Genomic DNA, 24,611 nt, shown 5'->3' with positions numbered 1-24,611 from the left:
TAGTGTGTATAAAATAAAATTCAATAACAGGTCTCACATATTGAATGTATAATGTCAAATGAAACTGTAGTTGAAACAAAATTATACTTTAGTTGTGCTGAAATTACTACAATATATATAAAATGAAACTGAATACATCATATAAACAGAATTATTTAGATGGAATGGGTTTCGTTTCTTTTTATTAAAAGAAACCGCATTATTTTGGACCATGGTCCACACTGTTGGTCCACAAGTAAAAATTGTCATATATGTCTATTTAACGGATAGAACTATCCTAGTATCCAACCCATTTTTGTTAAGTTTGCACACAAATTATATATACAAAATTACAGTATTACATTATTTTTAAAAATAAAAAGCATAAATTATATATCAAAATATCTATTTTATACAACTAAAAATTTAAAATTAAACTTTTCAAAAAACTATTTTACATACTTTTTTTATTATAGTTAACAATTGATATAAAAATTTGAATAATAAATTTCAAATTAAAGTTAGATATTATAATTTGATATAATTATAACAAAATACAAATGATTGAAATTTTCACAAAATTAAATATAAATATTTAAATTTTTTTAATCTGTAAACCTATTTAAAAATACCTGGTTGATTTGCATGAATTATATAGAATAAAAGACGCGTATGATTTAATGCGCAAATATAATAATATTTGCGTAAGTGTGTTCATGAAAAACTTTTGTCCTTATCGAATGGTTCGTAACTTCGTATATCCTATATATATGTCGTCTCTGATTCCATAAACCAAAAAGCATAACATTGTAACATCATATCCTATCTTCCCATATTTGAGAGAAAATTAAACGTAACGATATGATGTGTTCCCTTCCGTTAGATCTAACGGTGGTCTCCGCCGATGCCATAAAGAACGTTAACACCTTCTCGAGAATGGACGTCTTCGTCGTCGTCTCCGTCATCATCGGCTACCAAAATAACAGAAACATCACGCCCGTCCACAAGAACGCCGGCACGTCTCCGAGATGGAATCACCACATGAGATTCGTCGTCGACGAGGCCACCGTCAGCAATCCCGGCGCCGGGTTCCTCCATTTCCGGCTCATATCTGAGAGGACCTTCGGGAATAAGGATATCGGGGCGGTGAGAGTCCCCGTGGACGAGCTTTTTGCCAATTGGTCGAAGGATTCCGACGGCGGTGGCGCCGGGAGGGTGATGGAATATCAGGTGATTACCCACCGGTCGGAGAAGAAGAAGGGGACGCTGAAATTTTCGTACAAATTTGGGGAGAAGTTCACAAAGGGGATGGGGACATTTGCGGGGTCGAGTATGCCATACGCGCCGCTTCATTCGGGTATGGGATACGACGCGCCGCCGCTCGGCGTGGCTAATCCGGGGGCGGTGGGAGGGTACCCAGCGGCGGGATATGGTGGGTATCCCCAAATGGGGCCGGCGGTGGCTTACCCACCGCAACCCGGGTACGGATATCCGCCGCCGCCGCAGCCTCATGGGTACGGTTATCCGACACCTCACGGCGGCGGATACGGCGGATATCCACCCATGCAGCAGCAGCAGCAAGCGCCTAGCAAGAGCAAGTTTGGAATGGGGGCGGGGCTAGGGTTGGGAGCAGGGATACTAGGAGGATTGGTGGTCGGAGATATGATCTCAAACGCCGGAGAAATGGCGGCCTACGACGAAGGATACTCGGAGGGTGTTGGGGATATGGGCGGCTATGATTTCTAAAACCTTTAATTTGCTATATTTTAACTTCTATAATTTGTTATTCTATTATATATATTTTATATTTTATGTTGTATTTGAAGAATCTTGAAAACACTTTTACTACGTTATTACGACGTCTGAATTGAATCATGAACGAAGGAACACGCATCCAGCATTTTTTGGTTGCTTCTATTGTACTCTCATGGATATTTGTATATTTGTTGAAGGGTGTGAATTTTAGCTCAAAATTGATTTACTAATTTAATAAAATTAAAAATTGAAAACTTTTAGAATTTGTGTTAGAAACAAAACATTTGTATAGTAGTTTAAATTTTGATACTACCAAAAGATTGGAATTTTTGTCCTTAATTTATTTCAATTTTTAGACTTACGATTTTCCACTTATTCGAATCATTCAAAGAAGATAGAACAGTAACTCAAATGGTTACAATTTGAATGATCATCATTTCAAATAATCATGATTCATATGAAGAATACCTCGAAGAATTGAAGATAAGAAGAGTTTGAGACAAAGAGTCGAAGAATAGAAGAAGGCTTCGAATTAATGAATGCCCCGCCTAACTTCCAAGCAACTATGAATCGTATGCTCCACCAATTCTTAAGGAAATTTGTGATCGTGTTCTTTGATGACATCTTGGTATATAGCCAACACTGGAGGATCACATTTACCACCTACAAGAAGTGTTTGGCACATTAAAACAATATGAATTCTACTTAAAGTTGAGCAAGTGCAGATTTTGCCAAACTTCTAATGAATATCTAGGTCACATAATTGATCGTGAAGGTGCGCATGCAGATTCTAACAAAATTGAGGTAATGATAAACTGGCCACAACCAAATATCATTCGATAATTAAGGAGATTTCTGGGAATGACAAGATATTACTGTCATTTCATAAAAGGTTATGCCAACATTGCAGCTCAGCTAACTAACTTACTTTTCAGAAGGCAGAGGAAGCATTTACAACCCTTAAAACGGTAATGACAAAGACTCCGATTTTAAGACTCCCTAACTTTAGCAAGCCTTTCATTGTAGAAACGGATTCATCAAATGAAGTCATTGGGGCGATTCCTATGCAGGAAGACAAACCAATTGCTTTTTTTTTCAGTAAAAAGTTGGGATCACTCTTAAGAAACTCATGAACATATAACATGGAGCTTTTTGCTATTGTAGAAGTTGTACAAAATATTGAGATAGTACCTACTAAGCTACTAGGTAAATGCTATTAAGTTTAAAAGTGTATATAAATTAGAGAGAGCAGATTGTGCCAATTTTAAATCTTTTGTCAAGAAACATTTTATCGGACCAAAATAATATTAGATATACATGCATCCTTATTAATACTTTAAATATTTAGTTGCTACAAAATATATAAATTTTAGTTTGGCAATATAGGATACAAAAGGTCCTTTATTTCAAATCTTTTGTTTGGTTTTTTGAAGATTTGATTGGCCGTGTTGTTTCCATTACTGAGCAAAAAGTTGTCCAAGTTAATTCAAATCCTCAAAGGTTGATTGATTTTGTCATTGAAGACTCTCGGTATGTGTTTGTTTGGATGTCTTTTTGATTTGTTTAAGTATAAATTTAGGCATCATCATGCTCATTGTTGTTTTCACTACTCAGGGGTAGTCGGCTCACTCTTACCCTATGGGAGGAGCACGTGGATTCTGTCTTGCCTTACTATAATGTTGATTTGGTAGAACCACTGATTGTCCTTCAAGTTCCAGCATAAACAATTCCCATTGATATTTGCATATGCCATGACTATAAACAAAAGCCAAGGCCAAACACTAACTCACGTTGGGTTATTGCTAAAAAAAATCGGTATTTAGTCATGGTCAATTGTATGTGGCTTTCTCTCGAGTCAGTGATCCTAATGGCCTGAAGGTGTTAGCGGTAGACGAGGATGGACAAGATTGTGTTGCAACTTCCAATGTAGTCTACAAAAAGGTTTTCAATAATGTGTAAATATAATCAATGATATTATGTTTTTTTTTTTTCAAAATAATAAAGTTGCTATATATCTAGACAAAAAATATATCATCTTTACAAATGAATTAGGATATCAATTCATTACTATAACTAAGTTGGCAGAGAACGAGCACATTGGTTCAATTTCTAAAAATTTCTAACAATCTATACTATATATAAAAGTAAAATCTTCCTATTTCATTTTTCCGGCCAAAACTTTTGTAATCAATTAATTAAATATTTTATTGGTCAAATAATTAATAAAGCTTATTTGGTAAGAAAATGTAAAATGGAAATTAACTAATATCTATTAATTGGTAATATTGTTTCTATATTCACATATCAATACTATTAATAAAAGAAAAATCTTCCCCTTCAACTTTTCCGCGCAAAATAATATTATTAATTAATTGGTAAAAAAAATTAATAAAGTTTAATTGGTAACAAAATTTTATTTACCAAATTCTGAGAATAATTAAACCATTATAATTGTGAGAATAATGGAAACTAATTATGCATAATTTTATAAGGAAAAATAATTTATTAATTATTATTTACACCAATAATAATAATTCGAATACTTATCTATACTTCTATATCTATACTACTATTAATAAGAATAAAATCATCATTTGTGAAATTCCGCCCAGACAATATTAAAGATAAAATGAAAAAAAAACTGATTTTACTAATTGATTGAAAATATAAAAAAAAAAATCATAATGGAAAAGGAAACGAAAATTTGGCAAATTGGAAAAGGGAATGGATATTACTAATTGACTGAAAATTATTTAAAAACTAAAAAAAAAATTAATTACACTTTTCTTTTGAAAACTTTAAATTATTTAAACTTAAAAAAATTAATTAAACATGACTGTTAGATTTTTTATAATAGTTACAATTAATTCATTCAAATATGAAGGAGGAAGAAAAACAAAATGTAATAGGGTGAAAATTAATATACTTAAGGTATAAAAGTATAATTGCACATATATTAGTGTAATTGACTAATAATAGTTGCCTAATAATTATTATGATAATAACACTGGTCGTTGAATTTATGTTTATAATAATTATAATTAAATTATTTCTCATTTTTCTCATATTTATTTTAGTAATAATATAATTACATAAGTCATATTACATATCGATCTTTTTAATAATATAATTACATAAGTCATATTACATATCGATCTTTTTAAGATAATAATTACATAAGTCATATTACATATCGATCTTTTTAAGATATTAATTACATAAGTCATATTACATATCGATCTTTTTAAGATATTGTAGACAAACAAGTCATATATATTTCAATTAATTGAGTTATACTTTTGCACTAATCTTATAATCAAATAAATGTACACGTTAAATATTAGAATTTTTTTATAATTTTCTTTATTTTTATTATCTAAATATATAATAAAAAATTTATTTGTGCATCGCACCGGTAATTGAACAATTATTTGCTCTAATTCAAGTAAGGAAAACACCAGACAACATAATCGATCCAACCAATTTCTTCAATTGCGCTATACAATATTCGATGTTATAATTTATATAATTGTATATCGATCCAAATATTCTTAAAATATTATAACAAATCCATTCCGTGCAACGCACGGGCGAAAATACTAGTATAATTATAACATTAATTTTTTATTTTATAATATAATTATAACACTATAATAGATATATGTATACATATACATAATTATATATAGATGGGCCCCTTCTATCCTGGGGCCCTAGGCGGTCGCCCATCCCGCCCGTGCTCAGGACCGGCCCTACCAAAGACCATAAGAGCTTAAAGGAGTCGTTACAGCAAGCAGCGTAATATTACCATTCAACATATTAACTTTAACATTTCCATCAATTTCAATCTCACTAACTATACTGATATGATGACAATTAAATAAAGCAACTGATATAGACCCGTCCAAATCGGCACCGCTTTGAGTGGATGCCCGACTCCAAGGACGGGATGAGAGGAGGGCAAATGAGAGAGAGAGATTAGTGAGGGGAAAGATGATACCAGGAGAAGGAAAATTGAAATAATTCTTGCTTATCCTTCCCTAGCATGTAGGGTGGCTATATAGTGAGTTACTTCTATTATGCTTATGACTATGATTATACATATTAGGACTAAAGTAATGTATACTATACTATTCTATTACCATCATTCCATTTCATTGGCAATTTTTCATGCGGCGTTTTTTGGACTACTATCTGACCATTGCATCAAGATTTAGTGTTGTATTTTTCCATTTTTTTTTGAACATTCTATTCCTCGTAGAGTGCTAGCGGAGTTGAAATGGCCAGATGATTGGCCCACAAATTCTTCTGGTAATTGGACCTCTATATTTCCCTCAGTTCCCATGTGTTTCTTGAGTTGTGAGACATGGAATACTGAATGAATTTTTGATTGTAGTGGTAGCTCAAGGCTGTATGCGACTTCACCTATTTTTTCCAAGATCTTGAATGACCCATAATAGTGTCGCACTAGTTTGTTAGAGCTTCTACGTGCTACTCTTATCTATATATATGGTTGTAGACGAAGCCAAACCTTATCTCGTACAGAAAATTTCACTTCACTCCTTTTGGCATTGGTTTTTTTGTCCATGCAATGCTGAGCTTCTAGAAGATTGAGTTTCAGTTGCCTTATCAATCTCTCACGATCCAACAATAATTCATCTAGTGATTGCACTGTTGTTGTGTCTTTGGTATACGGTGGCAAGATAGGTGGAGGTCTTCCATATAGTGCTTGAAATGGAGTCTCTTAATGCTGCTGTGGTAGCTCGTATTGATGCAAAATCTACCACTCCCAAGTATGACATCTAATTGGTTGTTTTGATGTGGGTGAAAACCCTTAAGTATTGCTCTACGCAAAATCTACCACTCCCAAGTATGACATCTAATTGGTTGTTTTGATGTGGGTGAAAACCCTTAAGTATTGCTCTAAGCCTTGATCCATTACTTCTGTTTGCCCGTCAATCTATAGGTGGTATGACGTGCTTCTCTTCAGTGTTGTGCCACTTAGTGTGAATAATTAATTCCAAAATTTGCTTAGGAAAATTAAGTCTCGATCTGAGACGATTGTTACCAGGAAGCCGTGATGTTTTGCCACTATTTCTACAAATACATTAGCTGCCTTCTATGCACTGAATTGGTGTGGTAATGTTTCAAAGTACACATATTTAGTAAGTCTATCCACAACTACCATAATGGATCCTTGTCCTCGTGCTACCGATAATCCTACTATGAAGTCCATGGTTACATCTTCCCAAACTCTTGAAGGAACTGGGAGTGGTTGGGGTAGTCCTGCAGGGGGTGTGTTGAATATTTGGTTTGTTGGCATACTTGTCAGGTTGCAATGACCTGCTACAACAACTGGAATTGTGCTTGTGCAACACAAAAAAAGAAATGCAGTTCAATAGAGTGCAAATACTTGGCCAAAATACCAAACAGCCATTTCAAAAGACCTGCTACTTCAGCACATTTTAAGTGCTAATCCCTAGCCAAAATACCTTTCAGAATTACACAACAGTAGCATCAAAATAAGCATATGACTCCCTGCAAACCCTTTACAATTCCATCATAGCCAGTGACTGATTTGTATGCTCCTTCTTCTTTGCTGAGTTTGCTTTGCGGCAGTAACTCCATGGGAAATTTGGTACTCAGTGGTGGAATCAATGACATGTTGATACCCGGGAGGCCTGGAATAGATGAAAGTAATTTAGTGAATTTAACTGCAACAAGAACAAAATATAGTTGTTGAAAAACCTTACCTTCCTTCTGGCTATAGATGGTTCTGCATCTGCTGTGGATTAGGATTCTAAATCTGCTGGGTTTCAAGATTTTACAGCTGTTGCAGTTAATTTATAACAAAGTCAGTAAATATTTAATAATTGAAATTATTTACCTTCATAGTAGACTTCTTCTTGTAAGTCTCAAAGTTCAGGTCATAGACATCCACATCAATAATCATTATTAAGTTTTCTGATCTTTGGTGCAAACACATCCCCATATTTAAACCAAAATTCGACCTTCTTATCATCACATCTTAGGGATTTAACAATCTGTATAGAACCCACCACAGAACCCTGATCACCATACCAATAATCAAAATATTCTACCATGCCAAACTAGTCAAGAACAAGATCCAAAACTACCACACCTCCATGATATAGTTTAATGGTGAACATAATATCTTCTTTACCAGCATCTAAATTATAAAACAAAATTAAATACACATACTACAGTCCAGTATATTCCACTAAAGGCAAAACAGAAGCATTCACATTACATATTAAAAGCTAACATCCCATAGCAAGTAATATATAATAATGTTTATATACAAGTATAATAATTATAAATCTATAATTAATCATGTGTTCATGTCCACCTTTAAACTCTAACCTTTAAAAGTTATGAACTTTATTCATGCCCACCCTTTATCAGTTATAGTCACTGTCTAAATGCCATATAATGAGCTTTAACCTTTAAACTTTACATATTAAAAATTCGTCCACTTGCCTCAAGAAACAAATGAATCCCCACAAACCATCATTAAAATACTCACTATGTATACATTTAAAACATACATACAACCCATTAACACATACCACCATTAAAGAGCACAAATAAGATGTCAAAAAAGTAGTTGTATAAACTTACAGTCAGGAGCACCATCCAGCCCAAGTACTTCCCTACTTGTCCTTCGCTATTTCTGCCTTTTATTCAAGGGTTTTCCAATTGTCAATTTTAGGGAATAGGAATGTTCTACTGCTTTGATAGGAGGGTAATAGAAGTGGAGATTGCAAAATTACAAGTTTATCCCTCTAATTTTAAGCTTTATAAACTTTTGTGGTGTTCTAAGAATTCCATCCAGCCAATGGGTGAAAAGCACTACCATGGTAGCAACAGAAGGGTGAAAAGTGCTAAGCGAATAATTGGACTGAATCAGCTATTAAGCCATAATTCAAGGACCAAAAATAGCATATATATATATATATATATATATATATATATATAGTAGCAATTGCATGTTGGTATAGTATTTTGCTGGTAGCTCATATGTGATAAAAACCACACTAAATATAATTTAAATGAATACAACTACAAAATTCTATAGCTAACAAGTGATTAACAGCAATCATGGCAATAGCTAACCTCGTATGGAATGGTATCCTATCACATAATCCACATTTCTCTTGGAAATTGAGTCGTCAGCAGTCAATTGATGCATAGAAAGCAATGTCTTCTGTGCTATCACTAACCTCCAGGTGTCTCTCAAGTTGATTTATCTGTATACCATCATTGAAACAAACTTGAACAACAACCATTGCATAAAAGCAATGAGCTTTGTGCTACCAGCAATCTCCACATGGACAAGAACCATTACAAAGGTGCTGGAACCGATCAAAGTCTCTCAATATTTCTTCACCAAGTTGTCAACCACCATTAAAACAAATTTGAATACTGTTGCGTAAAAGCAATAACCTTTTTTGCTACCAGTAGTCTCCACATGAACAAGAACCATTACAAAAGTGATGGAACCTATTGGTATCTCTCAAGATGATCTCTCTGTCAACCACCTTTGAAACAAATTTAAATGCTGTATGGCAATCACTACAAACTCTAATATTCTTCTTTATCCGGATAGTGGATCCCGCTGGAGTATTGAGAAGCCCAAATGCTAAAGCTAGCTTTTCACTATGCTCTTGCAACCTCTCTTCTCTCTCCTGCTGATCCATAAACCAAAGGGCATGGCTTGTGTCAGGGACATATCCAATTTCCTTAATTTTTTCAGTCATCTTCTTCCACATCTTCCGGATCTCCTCTCTATGTGGGTGAGATTCATCATTTGCCACAAACACGTGGACAGCATTCTCAAGTTCCAACCAACTGCATGCAGGTTCTTTCTTTACTCCACTGTCATTCATTGCCTTTCTCACTTTTGCAGCATCACTCAACCTACCAGCAGTGGCATAGATATTGGACAGTAATATGTGGGGTCCTGAATCATATGGATCAAGTTCAAATACACGCTCAGCAGCAAAGATACCCAATTCCATATTTTTGTGCTTTCTACAAGCTCCAAGCAATGCTTTCCAGATGGCCGCAGTGGGTTCAATTGGCATATCCTTTATGAAACTCTGAGCACGATCTAGTTGACCTGCTCGACCAAGTAAATCAACTATTGTCACATAATGTGAAATGTCGCATTCTACCTTCATTTTCTTCATTAATTCAAAATAATGCATTCCTTTATCTAGAAGTCCAGAATGGCTACAAGCGGTAAGCACACACAGGAAGGTCACCTCATTAGGTTCAAGTCCCTCTATAAGCATTTCTTCAAAGAGCTCCACAGTTTCCATCCCAAGACCATGTTGAGCACAGGCAGTAAGCATTGAATTCCACGAAACTATGTTCTTTTTTACCAATCGGTAGAAAACTTTTTTGGCATCATTAATGCTGCCTGACTTGGCATACATATTGAGAAGAGTATTGCCAACAAAAGCAATAAGTTCTAAGCCTGATTTTATCATATGCCCATGCACCCACTTGCCCTGCTCCAAAGCTCCCGTGCATGCACAAGCAGTGAAAATACTTGAAAAAGTATAATGGGTTGGGTAAAAAGCATCTCTCTTCATACCTGAGAAAAGATTCACGGCATTCTCTGCTTCCCCTTTTCTAGCATGTCCCGCAATCAAAGCATTCCAAGAAACCTCATTCTTGCTCCTCATTGCCTGAAAGACAAACATTGCCTCATCCATTTGTCCACACCTGGCATACATATCCACAAGAGCACTCCCAGCATACACATTCTCCTCATATCCACATTTCAAACAAACCCCATGTATTTGCCTACCAATCATACTATCAGTTGGTGCAGCACCAGCAGACTTGAGAACACTCCCAAAAGTAAACTCATTAGGCATGAACCCAGCCCTCAACATCTCATGAAACATAGCCAATGCCTGAACAGCTCTCTCATTCTGGGAATATCCAGTAATCAAAGTAGCCCAAGAAACCATATCCCTTTCAGGCATTTCATTGAACACCAGCTGAGCCTCTTGCATACTGTCACACTTGGAATACATATTAATTAACGTGTTGTAAGGAACAACGTAATGGTTGAACCTGGAACGAACGAAATGCTTGTGAACTACTCTACCTTCTTTGAGTCTTTTACGTTCAGCACATTTCTTGATGAGTTTGTGATACAAAGTGGCATCTGGTTCCATTGCGCCCCTGTCAATAAGTTCAAGCACCAAAAGCTCCCCATTAGGAGCCTTTCTAAGAAGGTCCTTGTCGTCAATAACATCAAGAGATGAAGTGAAACATTTATGATCAACTTGTACACCTGATCTGATTTCTGATTCTGAGGAATACACCGCAGAAGATGAGGTCTCTGCTAATGATGTGATCAAGAAACGCGTAAAGAGAGCACCAATTTTTGTGGGGATTGTTGCAGTTGAAGAGATGATTGAATTGGCAAAAGCAAGATTTTGTGCATACTTCACCATTGACTGTGGAGGAAAATTCAACAAGTATGATGGTATGGGTTTAAAAAAAAAAAAAAAAACCTCCAGTGCAAAAACAAATTGCCTCACAAGATATTCTATGTTCAGTTAGCATGCTTCAATGCAAAAACAAATGCCTTGCAAGATATTTCTTTGTTCAGATGGCATGCTTCATTCAACAAGAATGAAGGGTTTTTTCATGTCTACTTAGATACTACAACCAAATAAAAAGTGACCCATTCAGTTCAAGAAAAAAGAAAAAATGCAGCATAGAAAATTTTATACCAACGGAAGATCAAGTTGAACCTCCAATTAAGTTTTTCTCTGAAAAAACGTGAGACCAAATTTTACTTACTTAACAGAGCAAATTGGAAGAAACTCAGAAGGCAATCAAATATTTCCTCCTCCTTTGACTAATATTCACCTTCCTTGTATTCTATTCTAGTAGGATTGCGATAATGCCAACAGAAACGAAACACAATATGAAAGAAGTCAAAAAGTTAAAACACAGAGAATGCATAACAAATAACCGCATAGCTTCGAGCTCTACACAAGAAAGGAAAGTCAGAAAAATACCTGATCAATTGGGAGGGTTTCTCCTCAGGGTGAGGTCGTAAGATTTTTGCCAAGTCCCCCTAAATAACCAAACATTTACTTTCTTCAGAAGCTTACTGCGGAGTGCCGCTGCCGGAGTGAGGCGAGGCGATGTTGGCGGACGACGGACGGTCGACGACGGCTGAGATTTCAGATTAGGACTACTGTACTGGTAGATGATGCCCGGCGAAGGTGAGGATTTTGCGGTCTGCGTCTCAGCCTCTCACCGTCTGCCCATCTGCGGTATGCTTAGCGCAACAGGAGATTGGGGGAAATTACACTCAAATGCCCAAATATTCCTCCTACATTGATTCAACAAAAAAAAAAACATATGAAGCTTTTAAAAATACATTTCAATATATATATATATATATAATAAAAGTTCTACGAAAAGATAAGGGCGCAGCTAATGAAATTCTCTAAACTTGCAAAAATAGCTATGAAGGCAACAACAAGCTAGTTTACCTTATCCTTAAATCAATAAAAAATTACGGAGTATTTATTACTTATTTCTTGCAGCAAACTAGTGAGATATTTCATCCTCCTCGCATGGGCTATTCAACTAGTTACAGAAGTAAAATTTGTTACAAGAGATCAAGGATTGAGTCTCACTGTTGTTTCAAATTTGATTATTTAGTTAAATATTCATTTAGTAATTAAGCATTAAATTTAAGGGTAAGAATGTAAAATTTAACTTGTTACTGAGATAGGCAAATTAGATAAACTTCATACACTAGGTTTGTCATTAGTGAGAATCTAAAGAAAAGGATGTTGCATAAGCTAATTTGGATCGGAATACTGATAAGTCTCTGTCCCAAATTTAAGGTGATTATATCATTTGTTTCAATACCCTTAAATATGATAATCTGGAGAGGCGATTCTGCTAAATAATTTTTATATTTTCACCATTAAATTTAACACCTATTAAACAAATATTTACCCGAAGAACCAAATCTGATCAAAATCAATATTCAATAGTCAAGGGATTAATTATGATCAAATTGAAAGTTAAAGATTAAAATTGTTGCATATGTAGTTTTTTTTTTTTTGCCAACTAAAGAAAACTCCATTAATTTAGTTTTACAGAGGCAACAACCTCTACAACGAAGCAAAAGAAATGATAGACCATTCCAAACAATATCGATTCGAAATAGTATCACTGGCTAATAAGTGGGCTGCTACATTCGCTTATCATTTCACAAACAAAAGTTAATTGTGGTAAAAAGTTTAGCTAGTTCTTTAATATCAAAGACAACAGAACCTAAGGATGAATGGTTTGTTGAGATAATATAAAGCTTATGCATTGATGAATAAAGTGAACCAAATATAAATAGAGTACAGATGAGAAGGACTAACAGGAAGTTATAACAAACCTAACCTACTGAAATACAAATAAGAAATACATATTAAAAAATGTCAACCACTACATATAGGCTAAACATGGTTCTCATGATTTCAGACTTTTGATAATTTACGAATGAGTGGTATCTCCAAACATATTTAACCACATTCACTGTTGACCTGCAGCACATATTATAAAAAATGGAAAAAAGAAAATGAAAGAAGACCATTCCTATTGAACACAACAGCTAGTATATATTAAAAAAAAAATTTAAAAAAAAAAAAAAAAAAAAGGAAAGAAAGAAAGAAAGAAGTCCATTCCTATTGAACACAACAGCTAGTATATATTAAAAAAAAAAATTTAAAAAAAAAAAAAAAAAAGGAAAGAAAGAAAGAAAGAAGTCCATTCCTATTGAACACAACAGCTAGTATATATTAAAAAAAAAAATTTAAAAAAAAAAAAAAAAAAGGAAAGAAAGAAAGAAAGAAGTCCATTCCTATTGAACACAACAGCTAGTATATATTAAAAAAAAAAATTTAAAAAAAAAAAAAAAAAAGGAAAGAAAGAAAGAAAGAAGTCCATTCCTATTGAACACAACAGCTAGTATATATTAAAAAAAAAAATTTAAAAAAAAAAAAAAAAAAGGAAAGAAAGAAAGAAAGAAGTCCATTCCTATTGAACACAACAGCTAGTATATATTAAAAAAAAAAATTTAAAAAAAAAAAAAAAAAAGGAAAGAAAGAAAGAAAGAAGTCCATTCCTATTGAACACAACAGCTAGTATATATTAAAAAAAAAAATTTAAAAAAAAAAAAAAAAAAAGGAAAGAAAGAAAGAAAGAAGTCCATTCCTATTGAACACAACAGCTAGTATACTATGATGAAGTTCTCACCAAATATCTATACCATGTTAGGCCTCTGCGGAAGCAAGAGATTATAGAACTTATCATGCAAGAAGAAATGCTTTCCCTTGCTATCCACAGCTTTCTTCCACCCACACCATCCACCATTAGCTATTTTCTTGAGATCATCGCTGCCCGTGTAGTGAGGATCCAGTATAAGAAATGCACAATCACCACTAACATCATTATAATCTACACCCAAGAGTGTATATGCAAGAACACCACCACCTGCAAGTAAGAGATAGATGGAAAGTTATTTTGCATATAATAAGCTATCAGCTAATTTAACAAAACACTTTTCTACAATCATCTAATGCTATCAACTAGTCAAACCCACTAACCCAATCAACTAACATCTATTTACCAAACACCCCCATAATCTTCCTCATTCTTCCCTTTAATCATCTTTCAACTGTCACAGACATTCAAAAGAAGTTGGTATATAACAGAAGCTCAACTATTAATTTTTTGTTTGTACTGACCAATCATGATAGGTGTCCCTTGATTCTCGAAGTGCAATGCTAGCTCTCGACACTTTTCAGGAAGCTCTGACCCTGATCTTACATTTATGACTTTACAGCTAACCTGTTTAACATGGCAAACAAAAGGTCAATTTGATGCAAATCTTGGAAAAAAAAAACAAAGGCCCTGTTTGGTAAATGGTTGTTAGCTGATTGGGTTAGAAGGTATGACTAGTTAATAACATTAGCTGATTATAGAAAGGTGTTTGATAAATTAACTGTTAGCTGATAGCTGTTTGGTATAATTTCTTTTCTCAAAAAGCTAATTGAAAAGGTTGCTTTGAGTAGCATTTTGAATTTTAATATTTTAGAGTTACAAAAAACTTATTAATCAAACACTTATATTGATTTTTTTAATCAAGTCAAACAACTAATAGTGGTAATAGTGGTCAAATAAACCAAAATTGGTTGATAGGCTAATTTTTTTACCAAACAGGGCCAAAAACAAAAAGCCATTTGAGATGTCGATCATAATTTTTTATCATATAATAAGTTTGCAATTAACTTGCAATAAGAATATTATTTTAGTAGAATAAAATAAAATAAAACACCCTTAAAAGAGGAAAAAAAAACCATTTGAGATGTCACTCATAATTTTTTATCATACATGATAATGGACAATAAGTTTGCAATTCACTTGCAATAAGAATATTATTTTAGTTTTAAAATAAACACACTTACACCAAGAAGTTTGTCCAAAACAAAGCTAAGCTCAATGGCTCCTATCCAATCGCGTGACCCTATGAATGAAGGATCCTTATCTCCAATCTCCACAAGTACCTGTTGTATTTCCCTGCAATAATGGGCACTTAGTTTGAGATTAATGACATGGTAAAGACCCCTTATGAAAATTTATCAAATCAAGACTAATTGTAAAGAATAAATTAACTTCAGCAATAACATATGTTGGGGTTTAGGTGTAGCATGGTAAGTTATGGATTCGAACCCCACCCCCTGTGACCCTGTCAAATGTACCCCCAAAAAGAAAAAATTACAGAAGTTGAACTAAATACCTGTGAGAAGGAACATCAACTGTAGTATAATTTTGCAGTCTGAACCATGAAATGATGGTCTGTAAAGAACGATAAGCACAACCCCATCCCTACAAAGTAAATTTGTTAACGTAAAAGACCTGGAGAAAATAATTTGAAAGGCCAAGAAACATCATAATGAACTTATACTACACTTGTGCTATCTAGCTTAGAAAAAAAAAAAAAAAAAAAAAAAAAAAAAAAAAAAAAAAAAAAAAAAAAAATTTTTTTTAAAAAAAAAAAAAAAAAAAAAAAAAAAAAAAAAAAAAAAAANAAAAAAAAAAAAAAAAAAAAAAAAAAAAAATACATACAATATTCTCTTTGATGACATGAATTGGAGGTAAACTTGTTCAATTTATACATGAGTAACTGATGGAAACATATCCATAACACATTTTTGAGATTAACAAGAATAAGAAACAATAAGAATGACAGAAAGTTAAGAAGGCAAGATTTCTGTGGTTCGGCAATGTGCCTACATCCACGAGAGTGAAGCTATTCTTTTATTAATTGTGATGGTGATACAAAGCCTATAAATACATCTAGACACAATTATGTATGCATAATTACATGCTCCCAAGAAAATTTAGTACGAGTCTAGCTTTATGTGTTTCTTTTTTCTTTTTCTTTTTCTTTTTTTTATAATGCATTTCTTACCTAGCCAAAAAATAAAAGTAAAGACCATGGAAACCAAATAATTGAATAAGGCTAAGGAGGGCCATGGAAAATATGGGAGCTGCAATGGTATGATATTTGCAAGCTATAGCAGTATAGCACGCAATGTAAAGGCATTTGCAGCCAATTTATGGAACAAGCATTACAGCAAGACTCAAATTAGATGATGATAAGATAGAAAGTTTTAAAACAAAGGATTTTGAAGAGTTGAGTTTGAGACTTTGAGAAGAAATCTAATTACCGAATCATCAAATCCATCTTGGAGGTAGTGGAAATACTCGTAAGAACCTTGGATTAATGAGGTACTGCCTCCAGAAACTTTACACAACAGCATTACATCAGTGCATGAATAGGAAATATGAATAAGTACTAGATGCAGGATGCATTAAACTAAGATTCTATTGGTGTACTAAAAGTTAATGTTCCGTAATCTAATGTTATCTTTTAAACAAAAACCTGTCAGGGAGCCAACTTCATTCCACACGTAAAGTCAATAAATCTAAACCCCCATTACCACAATTTCAAACATTTGAATGAGAGAGCTTTATGAATTTTGCCATAGGAGTACCAGGTAATGAAATGGAGATGAGTACGCAAAAGAAAAACGGGGTGTTTGGTTAAAAACATCATAATTAGAATCAAATACTTAATAGTCATAATGAGTTTTAGTAAAAGTAGACTCTTTGTTTTCTAGTAAATGAGGAAATGCTATTCTTGTAGATGTTGCATTTCAAAAATAGAAAGTCATGAACTATCAACCACTTACACAACTAATTAAAAATTACAAATATACTGGCACCACTTTCCACTTTGAGACTGGTATGTTTAAGTATGATATTGTAAAATTTCATCGTATATATGACAATGGTAAAGGGGAAGGAATTTTTTTTTTCTCCCTCATTTGCATTCCAGGGAGCAAAAGTGAGATTTCAAACTGGAATGAATTTTTCATTCCTTCAAGGTCAAATCCCATTCCAAAATACCAAAAGTAGCAAAACAAACAAGATAATCAGAATCAAATCTGATAGTAGGGATTGAAACCCCTAAACCAAACACCCCCAAAAGGTTATTCTGAAATCAAAACAGCAATACAATTTCAAAGGTTAAAGGATTTCTACCCATCTTATATCATGTACTTAAATTCCTATAATATAGACAATTGTTCACTATAATATAGACAATTGTTCACTAGAGAGATAGCTAGAGGTAATAACTTCAGTTTAGAAATAAAACAAATGCAGCTGGAGTTTATAACTAGTCCATTTTGTACAGAAAGAAAGATATGCATAAATAGAGATTCTAATGTAGAAACCCTAACAAAATAAAGCAAATATTCAGTCTATTAAGAAACTCAAGGAACTTGGTGGTTAATACCATTAACAATTAATAATTTTCATGGGAGATAAAGAGCATATTAACAACTATTGCTCACCTCCACTACTTGGAATTCCTATATGTACATCCTTGAGCAAAGAGGGACCTACAAGTGCAATAAAATGAAACTTCATATTTATATATAGTGAAACTTCATATTTATTACTTATATAGTAATATAAGTAAAATTACTTATTCTACAATAGAAGAAAATTATTTTACCCCTGCGTGTAGTGTTTCTCTTTGCATCCTTTGTTGCTACTAGATTTATAGCATTTGCAATTCTTAGAAGAGGACGATCAAAAGGCAAACCAAGCCTCAAATGAAGGGATCTTCTTACTTCAACTGTAATAAAATGTGCCCCTTAAGTGTACTAAAACCGGATAATTGATAAGATCCAAAAGATTGCATGTTGAAATAGTAACTGGCCATTGTACATAACATCATAGACAAGTAAATGCTGACAATGTGGTACCAAGTGAAGTTCCAAAAACAAAAAATGCTATAAGACTTATAAAAGAATAGTCAGAAACTGAGACAAGAAAAGCTATAAACCAATATTGAAATTTTCTACTGCACTGAACTTAACATTCTCGTCCAATGTGTTCTTACACTCACCAAACCATCAAGTAACTATTAGCTTGAAGAGAATTAAATTTGTTTCACAGGAAATGTTGCAGACTTGTACTTAAACATTTGCCATAACGGTCCAAAGGTCAGAAACTGAGACAAGAAAAGCTATAAACCAATATTGAAATTTTCTACTGCACTGAACTTAACATTCTTGTCCAATGTGTTCTTACACTCACCAAACCATCAAGTAACTATTAGCTTGAAGAGAATTAAATTTGTTTCACAGGAAATGTTGCAGACTTGTACTTAAACATTTGCCATAACGGTCCAAAGGTCTGGATTCATTCGTACCTTGATTCATTTCTGTTTCTCCATAATTGAGTTCATATAGAACTGTGATAGGATGCAAGAGTCCTAAAGGGGCAAAGTGATAAGGATGTAGCTGCAAAAAAGTGCAAGATGTCATATTTCAAAGATAATCCATCTATGCCTTTTGGGTCAAAGGCAGTTGCAATATGCCCCCCATCGATGAAATTTAAAAAGAAACAGGTCAGTAATCATATATGGCCATCTTAATATATTGAGGATAGCCTGTAGTTAGGAACAAATAGAAAATGTTTTGAAATAGTAATATTTTGGGCAAATATTACTGAGTTTGAACAACATAACACTACTGAGTATAGGAAAATAGAAATATGAAAGAGTAAGCTAATATTTTTATTCATCTCTTTCACTTTTTTTTTTTTTGGGAAAATGGCACTTTTAGTCCCCAGTTATACATCTACTGTAGACTCAGCCCCTTAGTAATTTGAGATGTAGATTTAGCCCCTCTACTGTCACTGGAAAGATGTAAATTTTCAGAAAACCATTTGTAATACAATTGATATGCACAAGGCATAACAATTTCTCATTGCACACAAGGTTATCAAGGCGGACTTTTTAGGCGAGATGCCGTCGACCGCCTAGTCGAGGCGACCGCCTAGGCGTTGCCTAGGTGATGAGTAATATATATATATATATATATATATATATATATATATATATATATATATATATATATATATATTCAGATTTAAACCAATTAATATTAAATGTCAAATGCCATATTAATATTCCTTGAAACTTGTATTGCATTGGGCAACCCAAAAGTTCATTGAGACTTGTTCCTTGAGACTTGCACTATATTGGGCAGCTCAAGAGTCCTTTCTTTTTCTTTTTTTCTTTTTGAGTCCTTCTTTCCATGTATGTATATATATACAGAGAGGCATAGAAAAATCAGACTACATATGTACAGGGAAAATATAGAATATACGGCTTTCAACCTCTAAACTGGGATCGGAGGTAAAAGTCAGTGCTTGGGCTAGGTTTAGGGAGCAGCGGCGTCACCACGACAAGAAGTCCGGTCGCCATCGGAGGGCTCAAGCGCCGTCACGCGCCACCATCTCCGAACTGCTCCGCCGTCACGCGCCGGCGCGTGCGGTTGTTTCCGGTGACTTTGCCGGCCGTTTTGTTCTAGGCGAGGCGAGTAGATTAGGCGGTCGTTGTCGACCGCCCAGACGCCTAGGCGTCGCCTAGATAAGACTGATTGCACATTAGAGTAGTAGAAAATAAAGTTTACAGTTTATGTTTTGTCACAATACACAATAGGGCTTTGCCAGCTTCACATGTACAATTCAAACCATCCCACCCAACAAAATGGGATGGTCAGTTTCAACATTCAACAACAAAAACCATTGATGTTAGCTGACCACCCCAGCAAGGATTAAAATCTACACTCAATTTACTAATGGACCTAAGTCTACACTAGGAATATAATTGAGCGACTAAAAGTTTCCTTTCACTATTTTCTTTTTTCCAGGGCGTACACAAATGAATAGGAGTATGGTGCTAGATCATTAAAAATGGTACTCAAAACTGGCTTCTTTTAAAATATTTTGCTTGCATGATGACACAAATCTTCTACTAATATCCTGCACATGGGACTATCCCATGTTTGATCTAGTAGCTTTTTTCAGTCATTCCTACTCAATTTTCTACGCAAACTAATGCTTTCTCAACTGCTCTTTACATTCTTTAGTGATAGGGCTCTAAACACTTACATGGAATCAATATTACAAACTTTGACTTCTAGCCCTTTGGAAGTCTAGGACTAGAAGATACCTAAATGTGTGTCTACCAAAAGTGAAAACATTATTCTTAGCACAAACAACCACGGTTTGTTTCTCCTAATGTGTAAGAGTATTTTTAGTTCTTTGCTAGCAAAGGAGCAGGAGGTGTGAATAATAGACCAGCAGAAAGAAATAGGCAATGAATTTAAACAAGGGCTATACTCAATGCACAAGTCTCCCTCATAATGCAGATCTAAGGAAAGTAATTGACAGTGGATTATGAATCGGGTTCAGAAAATTTTATGAAAAGGGATAATGGATTCAAGCACATTACTTAAGTACACAAAACCAATTCAACATGGCATAACAACAGTCATCATCTTACTTCTGGATACCCCACCAAGAGATCATGGGAGATTTTGTTCTTTACTGAATGTAGTTGGTCAACTAAAGCAGGAATGACTAATTTTGACACAGCACATCTTAACGTAAAATCCTTTGCAGCATAACAGAGCACTTCAAGTTTAAGATCTAAAACCAAAACCTTAGCTTCTTCTGAAGCTGAAATGAAACAAATCAACCATTTTTCAGGTGAGTTAGATGGATGAATAAACTGTAAATCAAACAAAGGGAATATGAATGATACAAAGAGGAATGAAAATCATTTTATTCATATAGAGATTAAACATGAGCCAAAAACTATAAAACTAAATAATCATCACCTGGACAATATTCAGCAACAGGTGAAACAGGTTTGAGAGAATTCCTTGATCTATTATGTAAAATGCTTACTTGAATTTTATCTACACTCTGAAAAGCAAATATTTTAAAAATTGAGCCACAAACAGCCCCAAATATTGAAGAAATGAGTAAGATATCATATTATTGCACTAGTGAATCCATGATTTATTTTTAAAACAAAAAAAAAAAAATTACAACCAAACTCATTGGGGACAAACATGGGTGAATCATACCTCTTCTATAGAACTAAACGCTTTGATATCTGCACTAGTTCCAAAGAAGGTTGAACATAACAATGATTTTGTATCAAAACTTTTACTAAGTTCACTGTTAGTAGAATCAGCTAGTTGTCCATGGAGGTTCAATTCCAAGTCATGTAGGATGACAGGTGGTGCACCAGCTTCAGTTCTGTTTAATGCTTCAATAATGAATGTCAGTTGTGGATCTCTAAGTGCAGAAGCAACAGCATCAGTTGCACTCGTATATATATCATCTACAGCTGCAGAGATGAGGTAACGGTGTCAAAGTGAATATATTTTGATGAATGCAGTGCTAATTTCACACAGAATTGTAAAGGCAGATGAACTGTCAGATATCCGTCATCATATGAAAACATCTGTAACATCAGAACCAATTAGTGTTCATTATTCTATCCTTAAATAAACCAATAATAATATGTGTACATAACACACACACATACAGACACATCCTCTATCAGTCTATTGGATGTGTAATGTGTTTAACTGCAGATAACAAGTTGACCTCTACAGAGTAAAACTTCTACCTTCGTATGTAAGATTGTCTGAGTATTAGTAGAGAAACTAAGCTAGAAAATATTGTACTATCCAATATCCATAATCCATAATCGTTGTCTGCATCACAAAAGTTCTCAATGTGACTGTGCCGTAAAGATAATGATTACAAATTATGATGATTGCTTATGATTACAAATTGTGAAGAATCCATAATCTTATCCAATTTAGGTATGAATTATTGAATCACATAAGCTAGAAAATATTGTACTACGACTACTATCTATAATCGATAATCTTTCAGTCATATGTAAATGAAATTATTTAATCTATAATCTATAATAACCTAATAACAATCAATGCCGCATCACAAAAGTGCATAAAGTCTCCAAAAATTAAAAAGCCAATGGCTGATCAGAATTTACCTTTGGGATTATGTAGAGGATAATACAATGGCAGCTTAATTGGGAGCTCACACCGGAGCAAACAGCCTCTTTCCCAAACATACTTCTCCGGCTCCTCTTCGTACACAGCCATACTAATGTTCTCCAACTTCCCAGCCGCCCTCATCACGATAAACTGGGCATCACCACCGCGATTCAAATCCACCACAGCTCCAATCAAATCTCGATTGTCGGAATTGTATAATATCTTCCTCAATTTACTAGTCGCGTCAATGGCATCCCCCGCAAATTGATTAAAATCACAGTCCTTTCCCACTACCATGGCTCCAATTACTTCAAAGCCCTTTGGTATCAACGTCCTTAAATCATCTTCCGGACAAACAAAAAGAAAACAAATAATTCCAACAAAAGTAAATTTCAGTCAAAGGATTTAATTCAAAACGAAGACAGAAAATTTTACCTGATTCCTTAGAAAAGTCTAGAGATAAAGGATTGGAGTTGACGGTATGGATGCAACGGAAGGTAGAGGCAATAGTAAGAGAAGGGAAGAACGGGGATCCAATAAGCCATTGAAGGCCGGTTTCATTCTTGATTATCTGGAGCCTCCGGCAAAGTATACGAACACTCGAATTCGGGTCTTTACCATCCATGGATTGTATGGCTGGCAGGGTGGGGGTGAGATTCTGAACTCTGTTCCTCCTTGTCTGAAACTACTGCAAGTACAAACAGGGTTTACAAAGGTTTAAGTTTAACGAAGCCGAAGGCACAAAATCTACTTGAAGAACATTTGTTTATAATTACTAATAATTATTAGGTAAAGGTCAAATTCGTTCTAGAATTTTAGCTGAAAAGTTAATTAATCTCCTAAATTTTTTAAAAGTGTAATTATACACATCAACAATTTATTTTAATGCAATGAAGTCTAAAAATCAGTTAGAGGTCATTAAGTTTCAGGCAACATTCCGACAACTTTTCAAGCAAAAAAGTGTCAATTACCGAGGAGGGAGAATAATAAATATGCATACATGTATATTTAATTATTATTATTATTATTATTATTATTGGCGGCGCCATTGGACCCAAGAGTCCATTTTATTTGTTAGCCCAATAAAAATAATAGAAATCTATTGGGCTAAGGGAAGAAGGAAGTCTAGATTAAAATAAGCCGACCTGGACAAAGTAACACATGCCCCAACCCACGAACCCACTACTTATCTTGTGTATTGGAAGGCAAAAAAGCTCCACTTATGCATGAGAGGTGCGTTGGAAGCAAAGTAGTAGGGGACACATGTTTTGCAAAGAATGAAGACTAGCTTATGACATACACTTGTCAAGCATCCAGAAAGTCTCCAACACTATATAAAACACTATTGCCTCCCCTTTATAGGCATCTTTTGGTTCACTAAATCCCTCTTGGTTCAGTGACTTGTGAGTTGTGATCGTAACCTTTAGCCCATACACTAGGGTTCAATTCCTACCAGTAGCTTTATCTTAGGCTTTGTACGTACTCCTTTGGGCCAAGCACTCCGAGCAATAAAACTACATTTTCTACCCCTGTTTTGTACTTTCAAACTCGGTTTATGGTGGATCCGGTCCATACAAAAGCATCATTGGCACCGTCTTGAAAAGCATGCATTTATAGTTTCTACCCACTTTACCCTTGTTCACTTTACGCAATTAAACCCGACTCGGGATATGCTGAAATGACCGAGTCACAAAGCGAAGGTTCTCGGGACCTACATGAACGCCTTAGAAAGCAATGCGAGGGTCGGTTCCTACCTGCAAATCATTAGAGGTCGGGGGCGCAGCCCAGTTTGGCCCGATAGTTGGCCACAGACTCAAACACACAAGCAAATCATCCTCTTACCCGACTCAGCATTCCTCGAGCTAGGGGCAGGACACCTCCAAGGATAGGGCCCCAGTGCAAAGGGCCCAAGTAGGGATGTCAACGGGGCAGTTAGGATTCTAGGGTAGTACGCTAAGACAAGACGGCATAGGTTGCTTTAACCCAGGTTCGAGAGCCCCTAATGTTGGGGTGGGTAGACTACGTTTAGTAGAGCTACTGTTCACTGGGTTAGCGCCCGCTAGGGGAGTGGTGACCCCTATGGCACGCTATAATCGACCGACGTTGGCTCCAAACCAGGGAATCAGGGAATGGGGGATTCAGAGAAGGCTTCCAAAGGCTCACTTTCGAGCCTATATTGGATTCTTTTCCCCCCAAACCCCCCCCCCCCCCCCCCCCCCCCCCCCCCCCCCCCCCCCCCCCCCCCCCCCCCCCCCCCCCCCCCCCCCCCCCCCCCCCCCCCCCCCCCCCCCCCCCCCCCCCCCCCCCCCCCCCCCCCCCCCCCCCCCCCCCCCCCCCCCCCCC

General features: G+C 35.1%; 3 protein-coding genes across 18 annotated transcripts; 1 reads left to right on the top strand and 2 right to left on the bottom strand.

The window, feature by feature from the left end:
• Window positions 1-732: 732 nt before the first annotated feature.
• LOC116033456 (protein SRC2-like) lies at window positions 733-1,994 on the top strand. Its single transcript, XM_031276197.1, has one exon. It carries the CDS (start codon window positions 841-843, stop codon window positions 1,723-1,725), a length of 885 nt encoding a protein of 294 aa, XP_031132057.1. The 5' UTR covers window positions 733-840; the 3' UTR covers window positions 1,726-1,994.
• A 4,750-nt stretch (window positions 1,995-6,744) lies between these two features.
• LOC116032123 (pentatricopeptide repeat-containing protein At3g24000, mitochondrial) lies at window positions 6,745-12,163 on the bottom strand. 15 transcript variants are annotated; one of them, XR_004100727.1, is made up of 5 exons: window positions 11,805-12,163; window positions 8,872-11,234; window positions 8,377-8,432; window positions 7,488-7,778; window positions 6,799-7,415 (listed from the first exon to the last, which is right to left on the bottom strand). XR_004100727.1 is itself a non-coding variant. In XM_031274530.1 (2 exons), exon 2 carries the CDS (start codon window positions 11,229-11,231, stop codon window positions 9,210-9,212), a length of 2,022 nt encoding a protein of 673 aa, XP_031130390.1. In that variant the 5' UTR covers window positions 11,232-11,234; window positions 11,805-12,163; the 3' UTR covers window positions 6,799-9,209. The 15 variants fall into 15 exon arrangements, 1 of the variants encoding a protein (XP_031130390.1); XR_004100733.1 differs by having other exon boundaries at window positions 7,488-10,793; window positions 10,880-10,956; window positions 11,069-11,234; window positions 11,805-12,162; XR_004100732.1 differs by having other exon boundaries at window positions 6,818-7,415; window positions 7,488-7,564.
• A 1,827-nt stretch (window positions 12,164-13,990) lies between these two features.
• LOC116032757 (probable Ufm1-specific protease) lies at window positions 13,991-22,971 on the bottom strand. Of its 2 annotated transcripts, none has more exons than XM_031275466.1 (13): window positions 22,704-22,971; window positions 22,265-22,612; window positions 21,321-21,586; window positions 21,069-21,156; window positions 20,732-20,907; window positions 18,590-18,680; window positions 17,888-18,010; window positions 17,724-17,771; window positions 16,533-16,609; window positions 15,599-15,687; window positions 15,267-15,378; window positions 14,547-14,649; window positions 13,991-14,292 (listed from the first exon to the last, which is right to left on the bottom strand). In XM_031275466.1, the coding sequence occupies exons 1-13, from the start codon at window positions 22,891-22,893 to the stop codon at window positions 14,063-14,065; spliced, it is 1,941 nt and encodes a 646-aa protein (XP_031131326.1). In that variant the 5' UTR covers window positions 22,894-22,971; the 3' UTR covers window positions 13,991-14,062. The 2 variants fall into 2 exon arrangements, with proteins under 2 accessions (XP_031131326.1, XP_031131327.1); XM_031275467.1 differs by having other exon boundaries at window positions 22,265-22,602; window positions 22,704-22,830.
• Window positions 22,972-24,611: the final 1,640 nt, after the last annotated feature.

The sequence above is a fragment of the Ipomoea triloba genome, chromosome 10 (assembly GCF_003576645.1).
Source record: "Ipomoea triloba cultivar NCNSP0323 chromosome 10, ASM357664v1".
Taxonomy (NCBI): domain Eukaryota; kingdom Viridiplantae; phylum Streptophyta; class Magnoliopsida; order Solanales; family Convolvulaceae; genus Ipomoea; species Ipomoea triloba.
The sequence above is the reverse complement of the archived record's forward strand: the minus strand, read 5'-3'. Positions and strand labels throughout refer to the sequence as shown.

Excerpts from the sequence above, each read along its gene's own strand:
- LOC116033456 (XM_031276197.1), top strand. The coding sequence starts at position 841 with ATGATGTGTTCCCTTCCGTTAGATCTAACGGTGGTCTCCGCCGATGCC.
- LOC116032123 (XM_031274530.1), bottom strand. The coding sequence starts at position 11,231 with ATGGTGAAGTATGCACAAAATCTTGCTTTTGCCAATTCAATCATCTCT.
- LOC116032757 (XM_031275466.1), bottom strand. The coding sequence starts at position 22,893 with ATGGATGGTAAAGACCCGAATTCGAGTGTTCGTATACTTTGCCGGAGG. Across the intron at positions 18,681-20,731 it reads TCTTGGTGGGGTATCCAGAA|CTACATCCTTATCACTTTGC; the intron begins GTAAGATGATGA and ends ACTTTTTTGCAG. Across the intron at positions 18,011-18,589 it reads AGAAACAGAAATGAATCAAG|TTGAAGTAAGAAGATCCCTT; the intron begins GTACGAATGAAT and ends ATTTTATTACAG.